The sequence below is a fragment of the Carcharhinus amblyrhynchos genome, chromosome 12 (assembly GCF_965287045.1).
Source record: "Carcharhinus amblyrhynchos chromosome 12, sCarAmb.v2.hapA, whole genome shotgun sequence".
NCBI classification, from domain to species: Eukaryota; Metazoa; Chordata; class Chondrichthyes; order Carcharhiniformes; family Carcharhinidae; genus Carcharhinus; species Carcharhinus amblyrhynchos.
The window spans coordinates 75,982,136-76,004,191 of record NC_137335.1 but is presented as its reverse complement, the minus strand read 5'-3'; the positions used below and the strand labels follow the sequence as shown (position 1 = coordinate 76,004,191).

The following is a 22,056-nucleotide window of genomic DNA, read 5'->3' as shown; positions in this document are numbered from 1 at the left end:
TGCTGATGATTTTCATTGATTGAAGTTCTGAAGATACAGCAGAAGTTTAGAAGAGTGAGCAGAATAATCATGAGTGGGTGCACAAACAGCACTGAAAGGATTTTATGAGCAGCACTATTCCGACTGTGCTTAATTTTCATTGAGACTTTCCTCCATATGATGGAAATAAAATGGCAAAGCAGACACTTGCAAATCCCTACATAGGTGTAGAAGTTAAATTTGCATTTTAGGTCTTTACTCCCCAAGATCAAAACTCAAACTGGCTCCACTCAAACCACAGAAGCCCCACTATCCACCAAGATCTGGCAAGAAAGATTCCCTGAGGAGAAGACATGAGGTGGGCTGATTACATGGGAAATTTTGGCATCTGTGATATAATGAGTGTAATCATCAGGAATCAGACAGGTGGGAAGAAATGGATAGTACATCAATCATTAGCTTGGCAGGCAGCATATTCTCAACACAACCTGGTGAGTTTTACTCAAGTTTCAGGGTATTCCCTTGAAGGGAAGGAATTGGGATATTGTGAAATTCATGTTAATGTTTCACCCTAAAATGGTGGCATCTTAACTCACGAACAAATAATATCATAAGCAGATGGAGAATTATCCTTGACTTGGAAGACTCAACATACGCATCTGAATGAAAAGAATCCACTGTCATTGGGGCACATAACATGTACTGGAAAGAGGGAAGGACACTGAACATGAACATGCCAACTTTAACTGCTCAGTGCTCTTTCAGTCTGGTTTTCACAGCACTGAGGACAGTCTGGTTGAAAACCATCAGTGATATTCGGTGAAATATTGACTGCTATTCTTCTTGAATTGTATTGAAAATGATCAAAAATGTATCACTCTTTCCTCTTCCGCCACCTCTTCTCTGTGATCTACCTCCATAGTACTTCCCTAATATGAAATCAGTTGCTGGTCTTTCAGCACAATCAGTAAATCCTCAATAGCTATCCTTCCCATACTGCACAGTCAACTGTACAGTGCCTCAAAGCTCCATTATTCTCACCATGCGCAAGTTGCACTTCAGTGACAGTGTTCATCAAGCACAGAGTTAGCTTCCTTGGTTCCATGGCTCCTGATGTGCTGCTTAACTGCTTGTTTGGGTTCAGATCAATGGATCAGCCAAACCTTACTACAGTTGAAGATTGGCGAGTGAAGTCATTCTGTTTAGCTCATGCCAGAAACTGCATGCTTCGGGCTTTGATTTCACATCCTTTCCCAGCTGCTCACTCAGCTGAAACCAACAGTGCAAAATCTCAGTATCCTGCTCAATTCCAATAAGAACTTCAAATGCCACATCCATCATTAAACATATCACCTCTATCCCATTCCTATGTCTACATCCCCTCCAGATTTAAATTTTTCAATACTTTCTTCATCCATCTCCCAAGCTCCATCTTGCAGAGTTTAGCTTGTCCAGAATTCTGCACTTGTATCTGATCCGACACTGCTGCAATCCCATTTTTCGCAAGTTTCCATTGGCTCTCAATCTTAGTAAATTGTCCTTGACAACCCTATCCCTTCGTAGCATAACTTTCTTCCTATTAATGTAATCTTCACCAACATCAAACACACACCCTTTTTCTTTCTACTTTGACCCACTGCAGTTATGGGCAACGTAGGCTAGTGAACATGAGTGGCCCTCATTTATCTCAGTGAGCTGCAAGACTGAAATCGGGCATGTTCACTAACTATGACTCGATTAAAATTAATACATGCTGAATATTTCATAACAAGTTATAGAAAATGTTTAATTATTCATATATTATTAGAACTGTCATTGACTTCAAGTGGTAAAAACAAAATAAGTATTTATGCTTGATTGGATGCAGAGGGAACACAGAGCTCTCACAGTCAATGTCATGTGCAATCAGCATGCACCTCAAATCACTTGTCCTTGCTTTCTCTGTGTATGACTTAAGTTATAAAGGTAGGAAAAAAGCTACGTAGATGGAAAGCAGTGGAAGTGGCAACTCACCATGTGGGCAACAATCAAAAAACTGTCTCGTGGGCCGCACTCAGAACACAGTTGGGCCGCATGTGCCCCCATTCTATCCCCTCACCTCCATTCCCCTCCAGCCACAAGTTTCCCACCATTGGTCTATTGTGCAGATAGCTCTGCTCCACAATCAGAAGCAGGACTTTTAGCCAACCTGTCCCAGCACACTAGAAACTATTCCTAATACCAAGTTCCTCTTCAAACCCTATTGTTCTGGCTATTCGTTCAGACAGCTCGCTGAATTTATCTTTTTGTTCCTGCTTGACACCACGGAAACAAACACTCTGGGTGTACAAAAGAAAATGTGGAGAGAGCATGGAAGAGAGAAATGAAAGAAAAATAGTATAAGAGTATAGAAGACTAAAAGCAAAGGATACCACAGATAAGGAAAGGATGAATATGAATGAAGTATGCATACATTAATTCTAAATATTAAAGAAATGTTAAGTCAGTATTGCTGCATTAAATAAACACAGTCCACTTCAAGGACCAGATATTTAAGGAGAGTAATCCAAATGTCAGTCACGATAAATCAAGCCATATATATGGCAATGTTCTTATTTTTGGAATTTAGACATATTTTAAGTTATTGAACACCAAACTAGATTCCTGCCTTAGTAGGACTATAATACAGTGAAGAGCACTGGGACTACAATTTTATTTCACTTGCAAAGAAGTTCCTTCCAACTCAACTGACTCTGACACTTGCACAATGGAATTTCTTCTTACTCATGTCTTTTGTATAAGCAACACCCAAAAGAGTTACAAGTGTGGTTTAAGGAATAAGTAAATTCATGACATGATAATGCAGTGAAATATAAATGGGGATCTGTAGGCAAGAGAGAGCTTGTAGTTAAGGGTTGGTATGGTCAACTTGAGAAAAAGAAAGACTAATGGTTATACAAAATAACTTCAAAAATTGTCAATAATTCCAAAAGACTAATACATATAAAATGGAAAAAAAACGGTAAGTAAGAAAAAGTCATGACATCTATAATTATGTCAGAGATTTTTCCCATCCATAGCCTAATCTTTGTTGCTTGCAAGACATCACAAGGTTCTATGAATTATGCAAACACTGCAAACTTTGCACAACAATGAAATTAACAGTTTTACCTTTTCCAATGCAACTGTAATTATGGAAGCATCAGTTTAACATCTCAATGCATGCTGTTCTACGTTTAAATTTCTGAAGTAGTCTGAAATTGCATCGCAATCATCATTGTTGGCTGATCTTTGATTTGAGGCTGATTACTATGTAGGATTGCAAGTTTCTGCCATGAGTCTTCATGTGACTGAACAGGCCAATTCTCAACCTGCATATCTTTGGGGACTTGAGTCAGAATGTCTTATAACATAGTGGGATCTGGAGTGCAGGATTTGCTTCCTTTCTTTTCTCCATCGCCACCAACTCAGCCTCACCAATTAGATGTTGGGATAAAGTGTAATGCAGCTTGTGTCCCATCCTGAATGATTAATAGCAAGCGTCTCCAAATCAATAATGTTTCAGAGTATATTTGAAGTATTCTGTTTACCATCTCCTGGAACACTGACCATTTGAGAGAACAGGACTGGTGAGGGAGACACTTATCATATACCTGGTCACAGTGTCCAGTCTACTGAAGTTGGTTTTGTAGGTGTTTTTTAAAAAGTTTACTTATTAGTGTTACAAGTAGGCTTACATTAACACTGCAAAGAAGTTACTGTGAAAATCCCCTAGTCGCCACACTCCGACACCTGTTCGGGAACACTGAGGGAGAATTTGGCATGGCCAATTCACCTGGCCAGCATGCTTTTTTGGACTGTGGGAGGAAACCAGAGCACCTGCACCTGTGCAGACACGAGAATATGCAAACTCCACACAGACAGCGACCCAAGCCAGGAATCGAACCTGGGTCCCTGGCGCTGAGGCAGCAGTGATAACCACTGTGCCACCGTGCCCCCCCATTTTGCCTGAATACTTGTGGGGCTGGCTGCAAGAAGGATAATGTTCAACAGTCCTCCCATTGAAACTGGAGGATGCGGTGGAGGCACGGCAAATGGAATTTCCCAACTGCTCTTATGTGTTGATAATACATAGTCTTTGGTTTCAGTGCAGTGCAGGCTTATGTGATGACAACTGCTTTGTACAGTAGGGCTTTTGTTGACTTGTGAAGGTCTTTGTTGCCAAACATTCATTAACAAAGACCTTTGCATCACAGTATATTTCCAAAAATTAACTGAATCTTATGCCACAGTATATTTGTAAATAGTTTTTATGAACAAATAAGGTGTATTCCAGGTACACATCAATTAACATGGCAATGTCAGTACAATGCAATATTCTTAACTACATTTTCTATTAATTTAACTGAACCTCCTTTTATGGCTTATTCTTTCTGTCCTTATTTTTGATTTATCTATTTATTTGTTGACCTCTGCACCACAATACACATCAATAAGTTAACTGAATGTTATGCCGGAACATATTTATAAACTATCTTTTGTTTTTTGCTCCAGGTACACATCAATAAACTAGGCAGCATCAGTTCAATGCAATATTCTTAACTACATTACCAATTAATTTTACCATACCTGCCAAAAAAGCTTATTCTTTTTGTCCTTTTGTCTTGCCCATTTTATCTGTTTAACTCCCCTACTTGCATCTTTGTTTTGCTTAAATTCCTTGCCATATTTCGCTGATTGTTTATTCTTTGCGTGCTACATTCAGCTCCTCAAATAAAGTAGTCGTAAAATCTTGGTTTGAAGTTGTGAAAAAAACTTGGGACTAATTATTATTAGAGAGACCCGATTGCTTGTGAGATCAATGTTGCTTTCCCTTTCTTTTCTCCATCAATCCTGGTTTGGACAGACTTCAGCCAGCCTTTTTCCCCCACCCTTAGTTGCCAAAGTTCATTACTCACATGAGCAACTACAAATCCAACTTTACATCACTGACATTATCAAGTCAGCTACACATAACAGTGGGTCATTTTGCAATATTGTGTTGAAGGAAAATAATTTTCTGTGTTATTGGTTCATAAAACCACTTATACAACTGGTACAAAGGTACATATTTGTCATCTACATCGGTAATGAAATTTTAAATTATTGATTAATTGTAAATTTTATCACTAATATATCTGAGAAAGATCAAAAAATGAAAACAATGTTCTTTCAGTAAAGGTTCCTAAATAATAAAATCTATAACTGCATTGAGCTCTGCATGTCACAATACAATGTAATGCAACAGTAAGTAGCACATTCATTTAGTACACTTTTGTTTTCACACTTGTCACTAACATAGAAGTCACACATTTCAACATTTTAAAGACAACTGAAGCCAGTCCAGGCCCAAAATCGAGCACATGTGAGCCTTAGCTCAGCATTATCAAACTAATAAAATATATCAATGAGAATTATGACCCTTCATTCCAAATGAAAAATGAATCTTAAGAAACATAATACCAAGACTAAATTATAAACATCATTAAGATCCATTAGGTCATTCAAAACCTTTGTAATATTAGATGCAGAGTTACATTTGGTTGCATGAATTCCAGCAGATGTTACCACATTCCTGGATTGGAAGGTTGCAAACAATTAACTAAGAAGAAATAAAATAAAAACAAACACTTTTCGCCAATAATACTGACACTTCATATATGCAAGCAGAGGGAGGCCCTGCAAAGGATCAAGACTGACGAAACTTTCAGAAAGGCCTTTAGTCACTAGAATGTCAATCTGCAACTATGATGGCACAAAGCCAGCATTTCATTAGTGTTATAGCCGCCTGCCTGCCACCTCCTACCCACCAGCCCAACACCCACCTTCCCCCCCCAACACACACACACACACACACACACACACACACACACACACAAAGTTTTCGAATCCTATTTACTTCTCGGGCAACAGTTCCCCACATGTGCAACTTTTGGAGGTTCCTACCTGTTCTTGGAGTTCAAATTCTCGTATCATTTTTGTTTTATATTCCCTGAATTCCTTCTCAACCTCTTCCTTTTCCATTTTGACTTGGTTCAGCTGATAGCGTAATTCACCAGATTCCTAAAGGTTAAAGAGTCAATTGTTCATCTGTAAATTCCATTCATTTCTCAATATTCATTACAATCATTTACACTAACTAAATGGCCCCATACTGCCACCCAGAGGAAAATAATGGGAACTTCCTAAATTTTATATAATCAGATATCCATAACTCACAAATGTAATCGCATTTTTTAAATTAATTTCACATTCAGTTACCAAGCACTTTTGGATCTACTGGATCTTAACTAAATCCCATCTGTAAGTTGAGTCATCCAACAGGAACCTTATTCAAAGGTATCTAAATTGTGTAAATAAATACTGTTCATAATGCTCTGGTATTATAGAATGGAAAACTGTTAACTACAGAAAATGGATAGAAATAGTTAGGTGGTCAAGCAGTGTCTGTGGAGAAGGAAACAGCGTTCTTTGGCTGTAGTTTACACAACACAGGGTTCCCAGTCACCCTGCTCTCAGGTTAGGCCTGCCCCACAGGCATTTTTGAACATTTTTTTCCTGGGATGTGGACATCACCCACAAGACTGGTATTTGTTGCTCCTGAATGGAGAGGTTTGGTAGGCCATTGCTAGGCCATTTCATAATAGCAATTAAGAGACAACCATATTGCTGTGGGTGTGGGTCTGGAGTAGGCCATGCCATGCATGGCTGGTAGATTTCCTTCCTTAAATAGTGAGGGGGATTGAATATAAAAGTAGGGAGGTCTTGCTGCGGCTGTATAGGGCATTGGTGAGGCCGCAGCTGGAGTACTGTGTGCAGTTTTGGGCGCTGTACTTACGCAAGGATGTTTTAGCCTTGGAGGGTGTGCAGAGGAGGTTTACTAGGCTGATGCCGGAGTTGAGGGGGTTGAGCTATGAGGAGAGGCTGAATAAACTAGGCTTGTACTCGTTAGAGTTTAGAAGAATCAGGGGAGATCTCATTGAGACGTATAAGATGATGAATGGGATGGATAGGATAGAGGTGGAGAGACTCTTCCCGCTCAGAAAGGACAGTAGGACTAGGGGGCACAGCCTCAAGATAAAGGGGGGGCAGTTTAGAATGGAGTTGAGGAGGAACTTCTTCACTCAAAGGGTGGTGAATCTCTGGAATTCTCTGCCCGTTGAGGTGGTGGAGGCTGCCTCGCTAAATATTTTTAAGACGCGGGTTGATGGGTTTTTGATAAGAGAGGGGATTAAGGGTTATGGGGAGAAGGGAGGAATGTGGAACTGAGCCACGACAGATCAGCCATGATCTTATTGAATGGCGGGGCAGGCTCGAAGGGCTAGATGGCCTACTCCTGCTCCTATTTCTTATGTTCTTACGTTCTAAAAGATATTCCTGAACCAAATGGGTTTTTACAATGATCAATGACAGTTTCATGGCCACCACTGAGGTGCTTTAAATTACAGACACTTGTGCCTCCCTTACACTGATCCATGTTTCTTGTCTTATAGGATCAACAGCTGATGAGGCCGGGCCATCAGGAGTCAGCCCCTACCCCCACCATCTCAGAGGAATATTCCGAAGGAAGTATTGACCAGGTATCACCTGCACTATCCACCAGTGCAGATACTTGCACTTCGGTGGGCGGAATTGGAACTCAGGCTTCAGGGTCCCTATCCGGTTAGCACCATGCATGCAGCTGCTGATGCACATCAGGTGGAGACAGGAACCACCAAGAGATTGAGCAAGTGGAGGTCCGCTGGATCCCGGGAAAAAACTGGCCCCTAGCCAGACGCTGAGCCACTGGAAAAGGCTCTCCCAAAGCTGTTGGAAATGCACCATGGCAGTGGTTGACCTGCTCTTTTGCACCCTGGAGGTTGATACTAAGCCATATTTATCTCTTCCCTTCCCCTCACAATCCATGTCACTTGAACCACTCTTCAAGGGATGAGTAGTAATTTGCGCCTATGTGACCTCCCTTTGGGGGATGGGAACGTTCTGGGAGGTGGGATGATCACTTGTCAAACTCGCTAATGAGACTAGTCAATCTCATGCTAATCAGCTTCTCGCCCTTCCTGGGAGCGATCTGGTTTGCACCAACAGAAAGGGACCGGAAAGATTGTATATCATTTTGTGCCAGGGCAAGTGTGGACCTGCACACAATTTTCCTAAATTAGCAGGAACTTCACTAAGTGCAACACGGCTGGAAAATTGTAGCTGTTGACTCTGTTTCTCTTTCTACAGATGTTGCCTGGTTCAGTGAGTATTTCCAACATTTTGACAAATCATAGACAAATCACAGAATCCCGACAGTCCAGGAAGAGGCCATTCATCCCATTGAGCCTTCACCGACAACAATCCCTTCCTGGTCCTATCCCTGTATTCCCTCTGCTAATTTCACTGACACTAAGGTGCAACTAAGCATGGCCAATCCACCTAACCTGCACATCTTTCGGACTGTGGTAGGAAACCAGAGCACCCGGAGGAAATCCACGCAGAGATGGGTAGAACGTGCAAACTCTACAGACAGTGACCCAAGGCTAGAATTGAACCCGAGTCCCTGACACTGTGAGGCAGCAGTGCTAACCACTGTGCCACCTGTGCCGCCCCAATAATATAAATATCTATAAATTTTCAATTTTTTATTTTAGATTCTCAGATTCTGCAGTATTTTCTTCTGTAAAAAAATCAGATTGACTTGTGTTTCAGTGAGGCAGATTTGTTTGTTGTTCAGTAATAAATGAAACAAATATGTACTTTCTTGAAATCAAAACTGCTAAGTACCAAGATTGATGTGTGTGTATTAGGTCCACAAGGATGAAACATTATACATAATTGTATTTGCATCCTCAACCGTATGATATATGATCTACACACGCTACATTATTTGGATGCATTCATGTATATTTTGTGAATTTTCTATCACACTTATTTGCTGCAACACTTTTCCTGGCATACTTTCTTGATAGCATCCCTATTGTTAAAAATACAATGCATCCTTGAGCTCATTATCAGTAACACCGGAGAAAAAATCTGCTCATACAAGTTTTCAACTGCATTTATCACACATCATGTAAAACACCAATATCACTAGTGCCACTTTTTTTAAAAATGTAGCAGCAATAAATAAACAGAACTCTCATGCACACCTTGAGATAATCATACTTCCCTTCAAAGATAGGAGCGAAGTAGTTATAAACCTTCAATCTGTCATTGGCCTTTAACTGGCCACTAGTTGTGCCCATTCAGATTGTTTCTCCATAAGGACGTTTTTTAATTCATTCATGGGTCAGGGGCATCGCTGACTGGTCAGCATTTATTGCCCATCCCTAGTTTCCCTTGATCAGAGGGCAGTTGAGAATCAACTACATGGCTCTGGAGTCACATATAGGCCAGACTGGTTAAGAATGGCAGGTTTCCTTCCCTAAAGGACGTTAGTGAACCAGATGGGTTTTCCGACAATCAGCAATACTTTTGTGGTCATCAGTAAATTCTTAACTCCAGATTTTTTAAAATGAATTCAAATTCCACCATCTGTCATGGTGGGATTTGAATCTGAGTTCCCAGAACATCAGCTGAGTTTATGGATTAATGGTGCAGTGATAACGTCACTCAGCATCGTCTACCCTTGAGACTACTTAAGGGAACTCACAATGTAAAATGGCGGCTTAAACTCGTTGGGCCGAAGGGCCTGTTTCCTGTGCTGTGTTGTTCTTTGTTCTTTGTACCTCTTAAATGAGTGGAAAAAAACTCTCTAAATTCTAAATTTTCATGTAAGCAAAGCCTTTGGAAAACATCCGGTGGCAAACAAAGCTTCCAAAATTGTTTTGAATGTAGGGCAGCACAGAAAACGAGTCATCTAGTTGAGGGACCAAGCATATTGTTTGATCTTTCCGATTCTGGTAAACTGAAATCAGGCTGAGCAGTTGGACCAATATCTTGATTTCATTCCAACTATCAATCTTGAAATTAACAGAAGCTTTGGAAATTTAAAAGTGAAATTTTTAATACTTTTCTAAGCTATTTGTACAAAGAGGTTGCAAAAGCAAAATGGTGCAGATGCTTGAAATCTGTAATAAAATATAAAATGCTCAAAATACTCAGAGGGGTTAATTTTCCTGTTCTGCCCACCATGGGAATGGTGGCGGGCGAGGGGTGGACCATGGGAATGGTGGCGGGCGAGGGGTGGACCATGGAAAGGTCTGCTGACCTTGGGCGGGATGTTCTGGTTTTGGGGCAAGCACGGCTGGAAAATCCCACCCAGGATGTCTGGCAGCGTTAGTGAAGAAAGAAAAACATAATCGATGACCTTTCATCAGATTGCCAAAAGGCTGTACGTTATTTTAAAAAGCACTGTGACAGCTGAGGTCTCTGACTTTCAGAGGACTGCTAGAGGCCAAACCCCGCTTGCTGAGCCCCACCTAGATGATAAACCTCTGAATCTGACCACAGGGACATTTGAAGATGCAAAGACAGGCAGAGGAACATCAGACAATGATGCCTGAAGCCACGGGCAGACTGGACCGAAGGCGGGAAGAGTCCGTACATATTCTGTCTGCTTTCTTGGCTCTGGCACGTGAGTGCTTGGCTGCCTTCATGGAAAAAGCAGCTGCCACCTTTCAGACCCAAATCCAGCAGAACACGCATCAGTTGCAAGCTATGCAGTAGCACCTGCATTCCATTCCTCTAGCCAAATGTGCAGTGCAGCAGCAGTGGCTAGGTGAGAGGCACCTTGACCTTTATCCTCAAAGAGTCATGTAAATGCCGTCACGCACCCACTGGGTGGAGGAATTCAGCAGAGTATCCCAGAGGCTTTATCCCAGGACACTCCAAGGGTTTCCTGCACTCAACCTCCACTTTGCCAATGACCCCACTACCTCCAGTAGGTCAGACCAAAGAAGGTAGACCACCATTGTGCAGGTGACCTTAGCAAGCCAGGGCCCTCTGGCCTTGGACTATGAGAAGATGCTCACCAAAGTCCTCACAGCCAATAGGGCATAGCAGTCAGCAGGCTGCCTCCACTTCAGTTGTGGATGTTGGGGCTGTGCTTAGGCATAGCATTAGGAAAAGAAAGATAAAGAAATCTTTAGAGAACAAAGGTGGCACAGATGTATAATCTCTGTAAATATCAATTATAGTTGTAAAGTATGTATAATTGCACCAGGTTTATGCTTGTGCATTTATGTGCAATTAAGGGCATTGCACTTCATTCCCATGTACCCACAGATGATGTAGTCTATTCAATCACCATTTGTTGTCTTATATCATTTGTTGTGCAGGGTATAAGGATCTCGAACCATGTAGAAGGCACTCTTGGGTATCACTGTTGAATTTGAGGTCCTGGTACAAATCTGGCCATCCAGGAAGTACAGTAACTTTGACCCATGTAGTTACCACATCATTTGCAATTTTCCCTCAAACCTGATCATAGAATCCTTTCAGAGGAAAAGAAGCCATTCAGCCCATTGAGTCTGCACCGACTCTCTGACAACAGCATCTTACCCAGGCTCACCACCCCCCCTGCGACCTGTAACCCCACATATTTACCCTGTTAATGCCCCTAGCCAACATATCTTGGGACACTAACGGTCAATTTAGCATGGCCAATCCACCTGACTGTGGATTGTGGGAGGAAACCGGAGCACTCAGAGGAAACCCAAGCAGACAAAGGGAGAATGTGCAAACTCCACATAGACAGTGACCCAAGGACAGAATTGAACCTGAGGGCTATTCCCCTCCCCAGAACACAAACAAACATAAATGATGCAAAAAAAATTAACAGTTAACAGTAATTAACTCTTTAAAGAGACAAAAGGTTGCCATCTACGAAAAAAACCCTCAGTGGATCCTCTTACGACATACTTAATCACCTCCAAATTATAGAAAAGACATTAAGTATACCAACTAGGATGAAGCAGTGGATGGCTTGGGGGATCTCCAGTTTAATAGAATCCACCTGCAGGCAAATGAAGCAAGTGGAATGGTGTCTGCCTTTATCTTAGCGAAACTGGCCATTTCAGCTCAGGTTCCAAATATGGCTATCAAAGGACAAGGCTCCAAGTCAATATCTAGAGTTTTGGACAGAATGTCAAAGAAGAAAGACCAAAACCGCTAGCTTCGGACACAACCAGAACACGTGGGTATCGTCTGCAAGGATGAGTGAGTACCTGTCACATTTGTTGTTTGCATTGGAAAAAAACACACTAATTCTGTGCAAAACTTTAAATTAACCATAATTGGGGCATTGGGGAGAACACATCTGGGGGAACTCTCTTTCTCAGAGGGCAGTGCAAAGGCAGTGTTTTAACTCTTCTTATTTAAATATCTATACAGACTTTTACTATATAGACATTTATATAACTGGCCAGCTTTTGCTGCACTCCAGTTTTTCCTGCACTCCAGTTTTTCCTTCTTTGTCAATCTTTTTGTCATTTTTGAAGTTCTTCATGTTCTTTCCAATCTTCTGACCTGCCAATATTTTTGCACAAAAGTATGATTTTTCTTTAACCTTTTAGTTAACCACAGATGATGGACCTTTCCCTTGCAAGTTTTCTCTCTCATTGGAATGTGATTATTCTATGTATTCTGAAACATGCCTTTAAAAGTCTGCCACTGAACATCTATTGATCTATCACTTAAGCATATTTGCCAGTTCACTTTAGCTAGCTCTGCTTTCATGACTTCATCGTTGCCCTTATTTAAGTTTAACATACAAGTTTTCGACACAGTCTTCCTCCTTCAAACTGAAATGTAAAATTCAATTGGGGCGGAACAGTGGTTAGCACTGCTGCCTCACAGCACCAGGCTTAGGTACTATCTGTGTACGATTTGCACATTCTCCTTGTGTCTGGGTGGGTTTCCTCTAGGTGCTCCAGTTGCCTCCCACAGTCCAAAGAATGTGTAGGATAGGTGAATTGGCTATGCTAAATTGCCTCTTAGTGTCAGGGGACTAGCCAGGGTAAACGCATGGGGTTTGGGGATAGGGCCTGAGTGGGATTGTGGTCGATGCAGACTCAATAAGCCAAATGGCCTCCTTCTGCACTAGAATTCTATGATCTATATATGAATCATATTATGATCGCTGCTATCTAGAGATGCCTTCACTATGAGGTTATTAATTAATGCTATTGCATTGCAGAATAGCAGGTTCTAGTATAACTGGTCCTCTGGTTGGCTTCAGAATGTGCTGTTCTAAAATATCCAGAAAACATCTATGAACTCCACATCTACGTTACCTTTACCCATCTGATTTTTCCAATCTATATGTAGATTGAAATCCCCCATGCTTATTGCAGTACCTTTCTGACAAGTTCCCATTTTTACTTATACTCTCAACGACCATGTAGTTATAATTAGAGGGCCTGTGTAGCACTCTCAAGTGAATTCTTGCCTTTATCATTTCTCCTATATCCAAATTCCTCCTATATCCTGGCTTCCTAACTTAGGTCATCTGTCTGTAATGTGCGAATACCATTTTTAAATAACAAAGCCACTCTTCCATGTATTCTCAACTTCCTAAATGTCACATACCCTTCAATATTCAGTTCCCAAACTATGTCATCCCATATCCATGTCTCTGTAATGTAAGATTGTACTTATTAATTTCTATTGTGCTATCAGTTCTTCCTCTTTGTTTCGAATGCTGTGTGCACTCAGATACAGAGTCTTCAGTTTTAGCCTTTTATTATTTTTGTACTATCTGGCCTTATCTGTTGATTTACTCTTAGACTTGTACTCTCTGTCCCTTCCTGTCGCAATGTTTATAATCGCCCATATTGGCACCTATCTCTCTTGCCTTGTCTTTAATCTTATGTATACCACATCTGTCCAAATTTGATCCCTGTCCTCACTACTTAGTTTAAACTTTCTCAGACCTCCACCCCTCAGTGGGAGGACGTCCTGCCCTCGAGATCTGCAGTCCAATATGATTGGCCAGTAACTCTAGCAGTCCCAGCAGCATCAGAACTCAGGAGTTGGTGCTGGTGAAACTGCAAGTAGACCGTGGGATGAAGAGAAGATGGCCTTTGGAGCAAATAAATCTGGAGTAACCTTGTTGCAGTTCTGGAAGTAATCAGCTTGTTTGCAGTTTGAAACTATAGCAGCAGGCTATTGGGAGCTAAAGGTATTTTCTGTTGCTTTAAGCAACTGCACAGAAGTCACAGGGAGTCCTATACTCGAGCTGTGAAATTCAGAGTTGTGGGGTTGGTAAAAAAATTGGAGGGTCACTTCTCCAAAAGGTGGTGGAAGGACCCTATGAAATCTTGTACCTTGGAGAATAGCTGGAACACAGAAGAGAAAGCAGGATGAATTCCAGCGAGCAGCAATATACCTTTGACTTGGTTCCAGAGATGAATATGACTGAACATTCAAGATTTTAAAAATAAGAGAACTTTTGAGAAATCAAAAGTAGAACCAAGTTTACAGGATAAGTCTCTGCAAACTATAGCATTGACTTAGCAAATGCTTGCTTTGTTTCATTTCTCTTTATAGGTACAATAAAATTTGTTTTTGTTAAAAAAAACTTGAAATGTTGTGGTGTCGTTCTCTTCAGTTATTTGCTGTATTCTCTCAATTTTTCTTTAAACATTATTGGTCCCTGATAGGATCATAAGAAGAAGAAACAGGGTAACGTACATTCATCATTCCTTTTTCTCAAACTCATTTATTCAGTAAAGGTAAAGTTGCCATAGTCCCAAATGGCCATGGGCACTGAATGGCAGTGATTTAACCTGAAGATCACCACATCTCAGGAGAGGGGCAAGATTGAGAAGGTGCGGCCTTCATGAATAACCTCAGCCGGTACGCTAATTGAATCTGCGCTATTAGTATTGCTTAACCAGCTGTCCAGCCAACTGAGCTAAACCAAATAATGTTTATTCAGTACAAGGCTTCTAATTACCCAGCCAAAATTAATCAACAGTTGGACTGCTAAAAAGAGGGAAACTGATCAAATCATATACAGGGTTCTGGTTGTAATAGTTCAGAGTGATTGCAAATTAAAGACTGCTTTTAAGTTCATCCTAATAATAATAAATATGAAGTTGAGTGAAAAGGAGTACCCAAACTGTGAAATGTATTTTAATTAATTCTTGGAATGAAGATTGCATAGGAACATTCAAACAAATGAACATATGGATTAGGAGCTGGAGTAGGTTATTCAGCCCCTTAAGCCTTCTCTGCCATTTAATAATATCATGGCTGATCTACTTGGGGGCCTCAACTCCATTTTCCTTTCTACACTCCATATCATTTAACTTCTTTGTCAGTTTGTTTAACCGAGTCACAAAAATATTCAATGGTCTTGCCTCTAATACTCTCTGGGGAATTGAGTTCAGACTCATAAGCCTCTGCGAGGGAAAAACTTCTCCTCGTCTCCAGCTTAAATGGGAGGCCCCTTATTTTTAAACCTTGTTCCCTAGTTTAGTCTCTCCCAAAAAGGAGAGACATCATTTTAGTATCCAGCCTGGCAAGCCCCCTCTTTTTTATTTCAAAAAGATCACCTCTCATTCCTCTAAACTCCAATGGATACAGGCCCAATCTTTCCTCATTGGATCATCCCTCATTACAGGAATCAGTCTAGTGAACCTTGCTCTGACTGGCTTTTTATGCAATTATGTCCTTTCTTAAGTAAGATCAAGCTGTACACAATACTCCTGTGGGGTTACCAATATCCAATGCAACAGTAGCAAGACATCCTTACCTTTATATTCCATTACCCAGTAGAAAACCAACATTCCATTTGCCTTCCTAATCACTTGCTGTATCTGCATATTAACTTTTCCTGATTCATGCACCACAGCATTCAGATTCTTCTGCACCTCAGGATTCTGCAATCTCTCACCATTTATATGCTTTTTTTAATTCCTTCTGCCAAAGCAGACAAGTTCACGTTTTCCTACAGTATACTCCATCTGCCAATTTTTTGCCCACTCACCCAGCCTATTTCCCTTTGTAAGCCCCTTATGCCTTCTTCCTTAAAAACTTACTTTCCTACCCATTTTTGTGTCATCAACAAATTTAGCCATCATGCTTTTGATCTCATCATCCAAGTTATTAATATAGGTTGTAAATAATTGAAGACCCAGCACAATCCCTGTTGCACTTATTTACATCTTGCCAACATAAAAATTACCCATTTATGCCCACTCCCTATTGCCTCTTAGCTAACCAATCCTCCATCCAAAAATCCTTTGTTTCTGATGAACAGTTCAAACACAACTGAATTAATATTAATTATAACAAAGCTTCCACGTTGAGGCAAACCACTTGCAAACGTACAAGAAACTAACTCAAGAGTCAGGCCAATAAATAGACTTTATGTTCACTAAAGCAATTAAAGGAAAACAATTTCTTGGAGATAGACTTATTCCACTTGGAATTTGTACGCATGTCAGTGCTTTCAAACTTTTTTGGTTGAAGGACCTCTTTTCAAATGGATTCCTAATCATAGACTTCCCATCCATTATACTAAATAATGTCAGAACAGGAAAGTGTTGTGTTATGGTGGAATTCTATGAATTAACGCAGGAAATTCAGATACAGATCATTTATTTGTCCAACACATGCAGGGAGATCACAACCTCAGAGGGACCTCTGGAGCAGCACTCTACCAGATCACAGATTACGATCAAAACTATACACTGAAAGGCACATACACAAAATATTACTTAAACTCCAATCTCATCTGCCTTTAGATTTACATTAAACAGATATCTCTAGTTCCAGATGGTACATAGTTCACAAAGCTGGGCATTATCTTTCCTTCCCTATGGATTAGACTTGGTAAATTGTCCCTCAGTGTCTCAACATATGTAGATTGATTAAATATGTGGGGTTACAGGGATAGGGCCTGGGTATGATAAGAGGGTAGGTGCAGAATCAATGGGCTGAATGGTCTCCTTCTGCACAATAGGATTCTATGATACCAGAGGTTGCACCTAATTTCTGACTCAGTGGGGGCTATTCTCCCAAAAAAATTCTCAGTGTCAAATTGGAGTAAATCCCACATTTTTTCAGCAGGAGTTTCAAGATAAATAGTCTTGGTGTTGTCATAAGAACATAAGAACATAAGAAATAGGAGCAGGAGTAGGACATCCAGCCCTTCGAGCCTGCCCCGCCATTCAATAAGATCATGGCTGATCTGTCGTGTCTCAGTTCCACTTTCCCGCCCTCTCCCCATAACCCTTAATCCCCTCGCTTATCAAAAACCCATCAACCCGCGTCTTAAAAATATTTAGCGAGGCAGCCTCCATCACTTCAACGGGCAGAAAATTCCAGAGATTCACCACCCTTTGAGTGAAGAAGTTCCTCCTCAACTCCGTTCTAAACCGCCCCCCCTTTATCTTGAGGCTGTGCCCCCTAGTCCTACTGTCCTTTCTGAGCGGGAAGAGTCTCTCCACCTCTATCCTATCCATCCCATTCATCATCTTATACGTCTCAATGAGATCTCCCCTCATTCTTCTAAACTCTAACGAGTACAAGCCTAGTTTATTCAGCCTCTCCTCATAGCTCAAACCCCTCAACTCCGGTATCAGCCTAGTAAACCTCCTCTGCACTCCCTCCAAGGCCAAAATATCCTTGCGTAAATGCAGCGACCAAAACTGCACACAGTACTCCAGCTGCGGCCTCACCAATGCCCTATACAGCTGCAGCAAGACCTCCCTACTTTTATATTCAATCCCCCTCGCTATGAAGGCCAGCATCCCATTCGCCTTCCTGACCACCTGCTGCACCTGCAGGCTGGGTTTTTGCAACTCATGCACAAGGACCCCGAGGTCCCACTGCACCGTCGCCTGCTGCAGTTTTTCGCCCCTTAATAGTCCTTCCTACCATTATTCCTACCAAAGTGGACCACCTCGCACTTGCCAACATTAAATTCCATTTGCCAGTTCCTGGCCCATTCGCCCAGCCTATCTAGATCCTTCTGCAGACTCTCCACGCCCTCCGTGCAATTTGCCGTTCCACCAATCTTGGTGTCATCAGCAAATTTCGACACCATACACTCGGTTCCCTCCTCCAGATCACCTATATAAATGGTAAATAGCTGAGGCCCCAGCACCGACCCCTGGGACACTCCACTAGTCACCAACCGCCAATCCGAATAGCACCCATTAACCCCCACTTTCTGCCTCCTATTTGACAACCAATCCTCTATCCACGCTAACACCCTACCCCCAACTCCATGCCCCCTTACCTTCTGCAATAACCTCTTGTGAGGTACCTTGTCAAAGGCCTTCTGAAAATCAAGAAAGACCACATCCACCGGCTCTCCTCTATCCACCGCCCTAGACACATCCTCATAGAATTCCAATAAATTCGTCAGACACGACTTCCCCTTAACGAAACTGTGCTGCGTCTGCTCTATCAAGCAATTCCCCTCAAGATGCCTCGCTATTTCCTCCTTCATGACGGATTCTAACATTTTACCTACAACAGACGTTAAACTAACCGGCCTATAATTCCCTGCCTTTTGCCTGGCACCCTTCTTAAACAACAGCGTAACATTAGCCACTTTCCAATCTTCCGGCACTTCCCCGGAATCCAGCGAAGTCTGGAAAATAACCACCAAGGCATCCACTATCACCTCCGCCATTTCTTTCAGAACCCTTGGATGCATTCCATCCGGTCCTGGTGACTTGTCTTCAATCAATCAGTCCCTCCAGTCTGTCCAGCACCACCTCTCTAGTAACAATAATGTCCTTGAGACCCTCCAGTCCTACCACCTTTCCATCGCTAACACCCGGCCAATTATTCACGTCTTCCTCCGTGAAGACTGAAACAAAAAAGTTATTCAAGACCTCAGCCATTTCCCCATCCCCTACCACTAAGTCCCCCCTCTCATCCTCTAAGGGTCCAACGTTCACCCTAGCCAGCCTCTTCCTTTTTATATATTTATAAAAACTCTTGCTATCCTTTTTTATATTAAGCGCTAGCCCAGCTTCCTAGTTTCTCCTACCCTTCTTTATCAACTTCTTTGTCAATCTTTGTTGACATTTAAACCTCTCCCAATCTTCTTCTCGCCCACTACTCTTAGCTACTCTAAACGCCTCCGCTTTTAGTTTAACACTTTCCTTCACCTCCTTCGTTATCCACGGCTTATTACCTCTCCTCCTACGGTCCTTTTTAACCATCGGAATAAATTTCTGCTGAGCACCAAGAAAGATCTCCTTAAAGATCCTCCACTGCTCCTCAGCAGACCTACCTTCCAACGCGCTCCCCCAGTCAACATTCGCCAATTCTTCTCTCATCCTACCGTACTCCCCTCTGTTCAAACGAAGGACACGTGTCCGGGAACCCACTTTCTCCTCTTCCATCTGCACCAGAAACTCCACCATACAATGATCACTCTCCTCAAGAGGATCCTTCACCACAAGGTCCCTAATTCTACTCGCCTCATTACATAACACCAGATCCAAGATAGCTCGCTCCCTCGTCGGCTCCAACGCACACCGTTCAAGGAAACTATCCCGGCAGCATTCCAAGAACTCCTCCTCGAGCCCACCGCGTCCAACATGGGTCGACCAATCAATATGCAGATTGAAATCTCCCATAATTATGGCCGTTCCATTCCTGCACGCCACACTTATTTGCGCGTTAACAGCCTGCCCCACCTCCAGATCATTATTCGGGGGCCTACAGACGACACCCACCAGAGTCTTCCTCCCTTTGCTGTTCCTAATCTCCACCCACAACGATTCCACTTTCTGCTCTTTGGTTCCTATATCATCCCTTGCTACCACCCTGATGCTATCCTTAATCAGCAGAGCTACGCCCCCCCCCTTTTTCCTCTCGCCTATCCTTCCTAAACACTTGATACCCCTGGATCCTTCTTTTGCATTTTGCATGTGCGCAAATAAAGCAATCCTTCTGAGTTCATCCTATCTTGAGTTGGGGGTTATTGAAAAAAAATGGATCCTTGCTTCCAAAAGGACTGGAACAACTCGATGAGCTTCTCGATAAGTGCAGGACCAGCAGCTTTGTAGATCTCTGCCCTTGTGACTTTACCACTGGATAGCTGGCTGACAGCTTTCGTGACTTCGGCTACCACTGGTGGATCATTCATGGTGCTGTTGATGTCTATTGCCTCATCGTTAATAGATGACGGTCGGTTGAGGACAGCTTCAAAGTGTTCAGCCCATTTCTGTAGGATCTGAGCCTCCTCTGTAATGAGAGTTGTACTATCTGTATTCAGGAGGGGGGAATCCTTGAGATTCGTAGAGAGTGTTGAGAGCTTCATAGAACCGTTTCAAGTCATTTCCGTCAGCTTCCATCATACACCTCTACAAGAGGAAGGGCAATCGGCAAGTATGCGACAACCACCGAGGAATCTCGCTGCTCTCCATCACAGGAAAAACCCTTGCAAGAGTCCTGCTAAATTGTCTGGTCACTTAAATGGAGCTGGGCCTGCTTCCAGAATCACAGTGTGGCTTCTGCAAAGGTCGTGGGACTACTGCCATGATTTTTGCTGTGTGTCAACTTCAGGAGAAGTGTCAGGAGCAGAATTGCGAGCTCTCCACAACTTTTGTTGACCTCGCGAAAGCCTTCGACAATGTAAGCCGACAAGGCCTGTGGAGGATTATGTCAAAGTTCGGCTGCCCTCCCAAATTCATTCAGATGATATGCCAGTTCCATGAAGACATGATGGCCACAGAACTGGATGACGGAGAACCCTCTGAAGCATTCCCAGTCACCAATGGCGTCAAACAGGGCTGTGTGTTTGCATCCACACTGTTCAGCATGATGTTTACTGCCATGCTGAATGATTCCAGCAACGCTCTCCTGGAAGGTATCAGCCTCAAGTACAGAGTGGATGGGAAGCTCTTCAGCTTGAGGAGACTTCAAGCTATTACCAAAGTGAAAGAGACTGTTCTGAGAGATTTCCTCTTTGCCAATGACTGCACCCTGTACACTGACTCAGAGCTAGAGATGCAAATCAGTCTGGACAAATTTTCCACGGCTTGTAACAACTTTGAACTCACCATCAATATTAAAAAGACCAAAGTCATGCACCAGCCTGCTCCTCATGCACTGTACACAGAACCCATAATCACAATCAAATGGCAGAAACCATAGGTACTTATCTTGACAGCACCCTCTCCCAAGCAGTGACTATTGATACAGAACTTAACTGCAGAATAGCAAAGGCAAGTTCTGCTTTCGGTAGACTGTGCTCCACTGTATGGGAATGTTGAGGAATCAGCCCAGCAACAAAACTGAAGGTCTACAGCACCACGGTACTCACTACCTTCCTGCATGCCTGTGAAACGTGGACTGTGTATCAAAGGCATGCAAAACAGCTCAATCATTTCCACATGACTTGTCTTCGCAGAATATTACACATCCGTTGGCAAGACAAAGTACTAGACACTGAAGTTCTCTCTGGAGCAAGTCTACCATCAGTCCACACACTGATGATGAGAGCGCAGACCCAAGCAGCTCCTTTTTGGGGAACTCTCTGCTGGAGGACACTCACATGGAGGGCAGAAGAAACGTTTCAAAGACACACTCAAGGCCTCCCTGAAGTCGCCTGACATTGACACGACCACTTGGGAAACATAAGAACATAAGAACATAAGAAATAGGAGCAGGAGTAGGCCATCTGGCCCTTCGAGCCTGCCCCGCCATTCAATAAGATCATGGCTGATCTGTCGTGGCTCAGTTCCACTTTCCCGCCCTCTCCCCATAACCCTTAATCCCCTCTCTTATCAAAAACCCATCAACCCGCTTCTTAAAAATATTTAGCGAGGCAGCCTCCACCACTTCAACGGGCAGAGAATTCCAGAGATTCACCACCCTTTGAGTGAAGAAGTTCCTCCTCAACTCCGTTCTGAACTGCCCCCCCTTTATCTTGAGGCTGTGCCCCCTAGTCCTACTGTCTTTTTTGAGCGGGAAGAGTCTTTCCACCTCTATCCTATCCATCCCATTCATCATCTTATACGTCTCAATGAGATCTCCCCTCATTCTTCTAAACTCTAACGAGTACAAGCCTAGTTTATTCAGCCTCTCCTCATAGCTCAACCCCCTCAACTCCGGTATCAGCCTAGTAAACCTCCTCTGCACTCCCTCCAAGGCCAAAAT

At 42.5% G+C, this 22,056-nt stretch overlaps 1 protein-coding gene across 5 annotated transcripts in view; it reads right to left on the bottom strand.

Moving 5' to 3' along the window:
• sdccag8 (SHH signaling and ciliogenesis regulator sdccag8) overlaps positions 1 to 22,056 on the bottom strand; it is a 327,951-nt gene that overhangs the window by 235,324 nt on the left and 70,571 nt on the right. For all 5 annotated transcript variants that reach the window (XM_080200751.1, XM_080200752.1, XM_080200753.1 and 2 more), the window contains one exon: positions 5,944 to 6,060. In XM_080200751.1, coding sequence (XP_080056877.1) covers positions 5,944 to 6,060 — 117 coding nt within the window. The remainder of the gene's footprint in view (positions 1 to 5,943; positions 6,061 to 22,056) is intronic.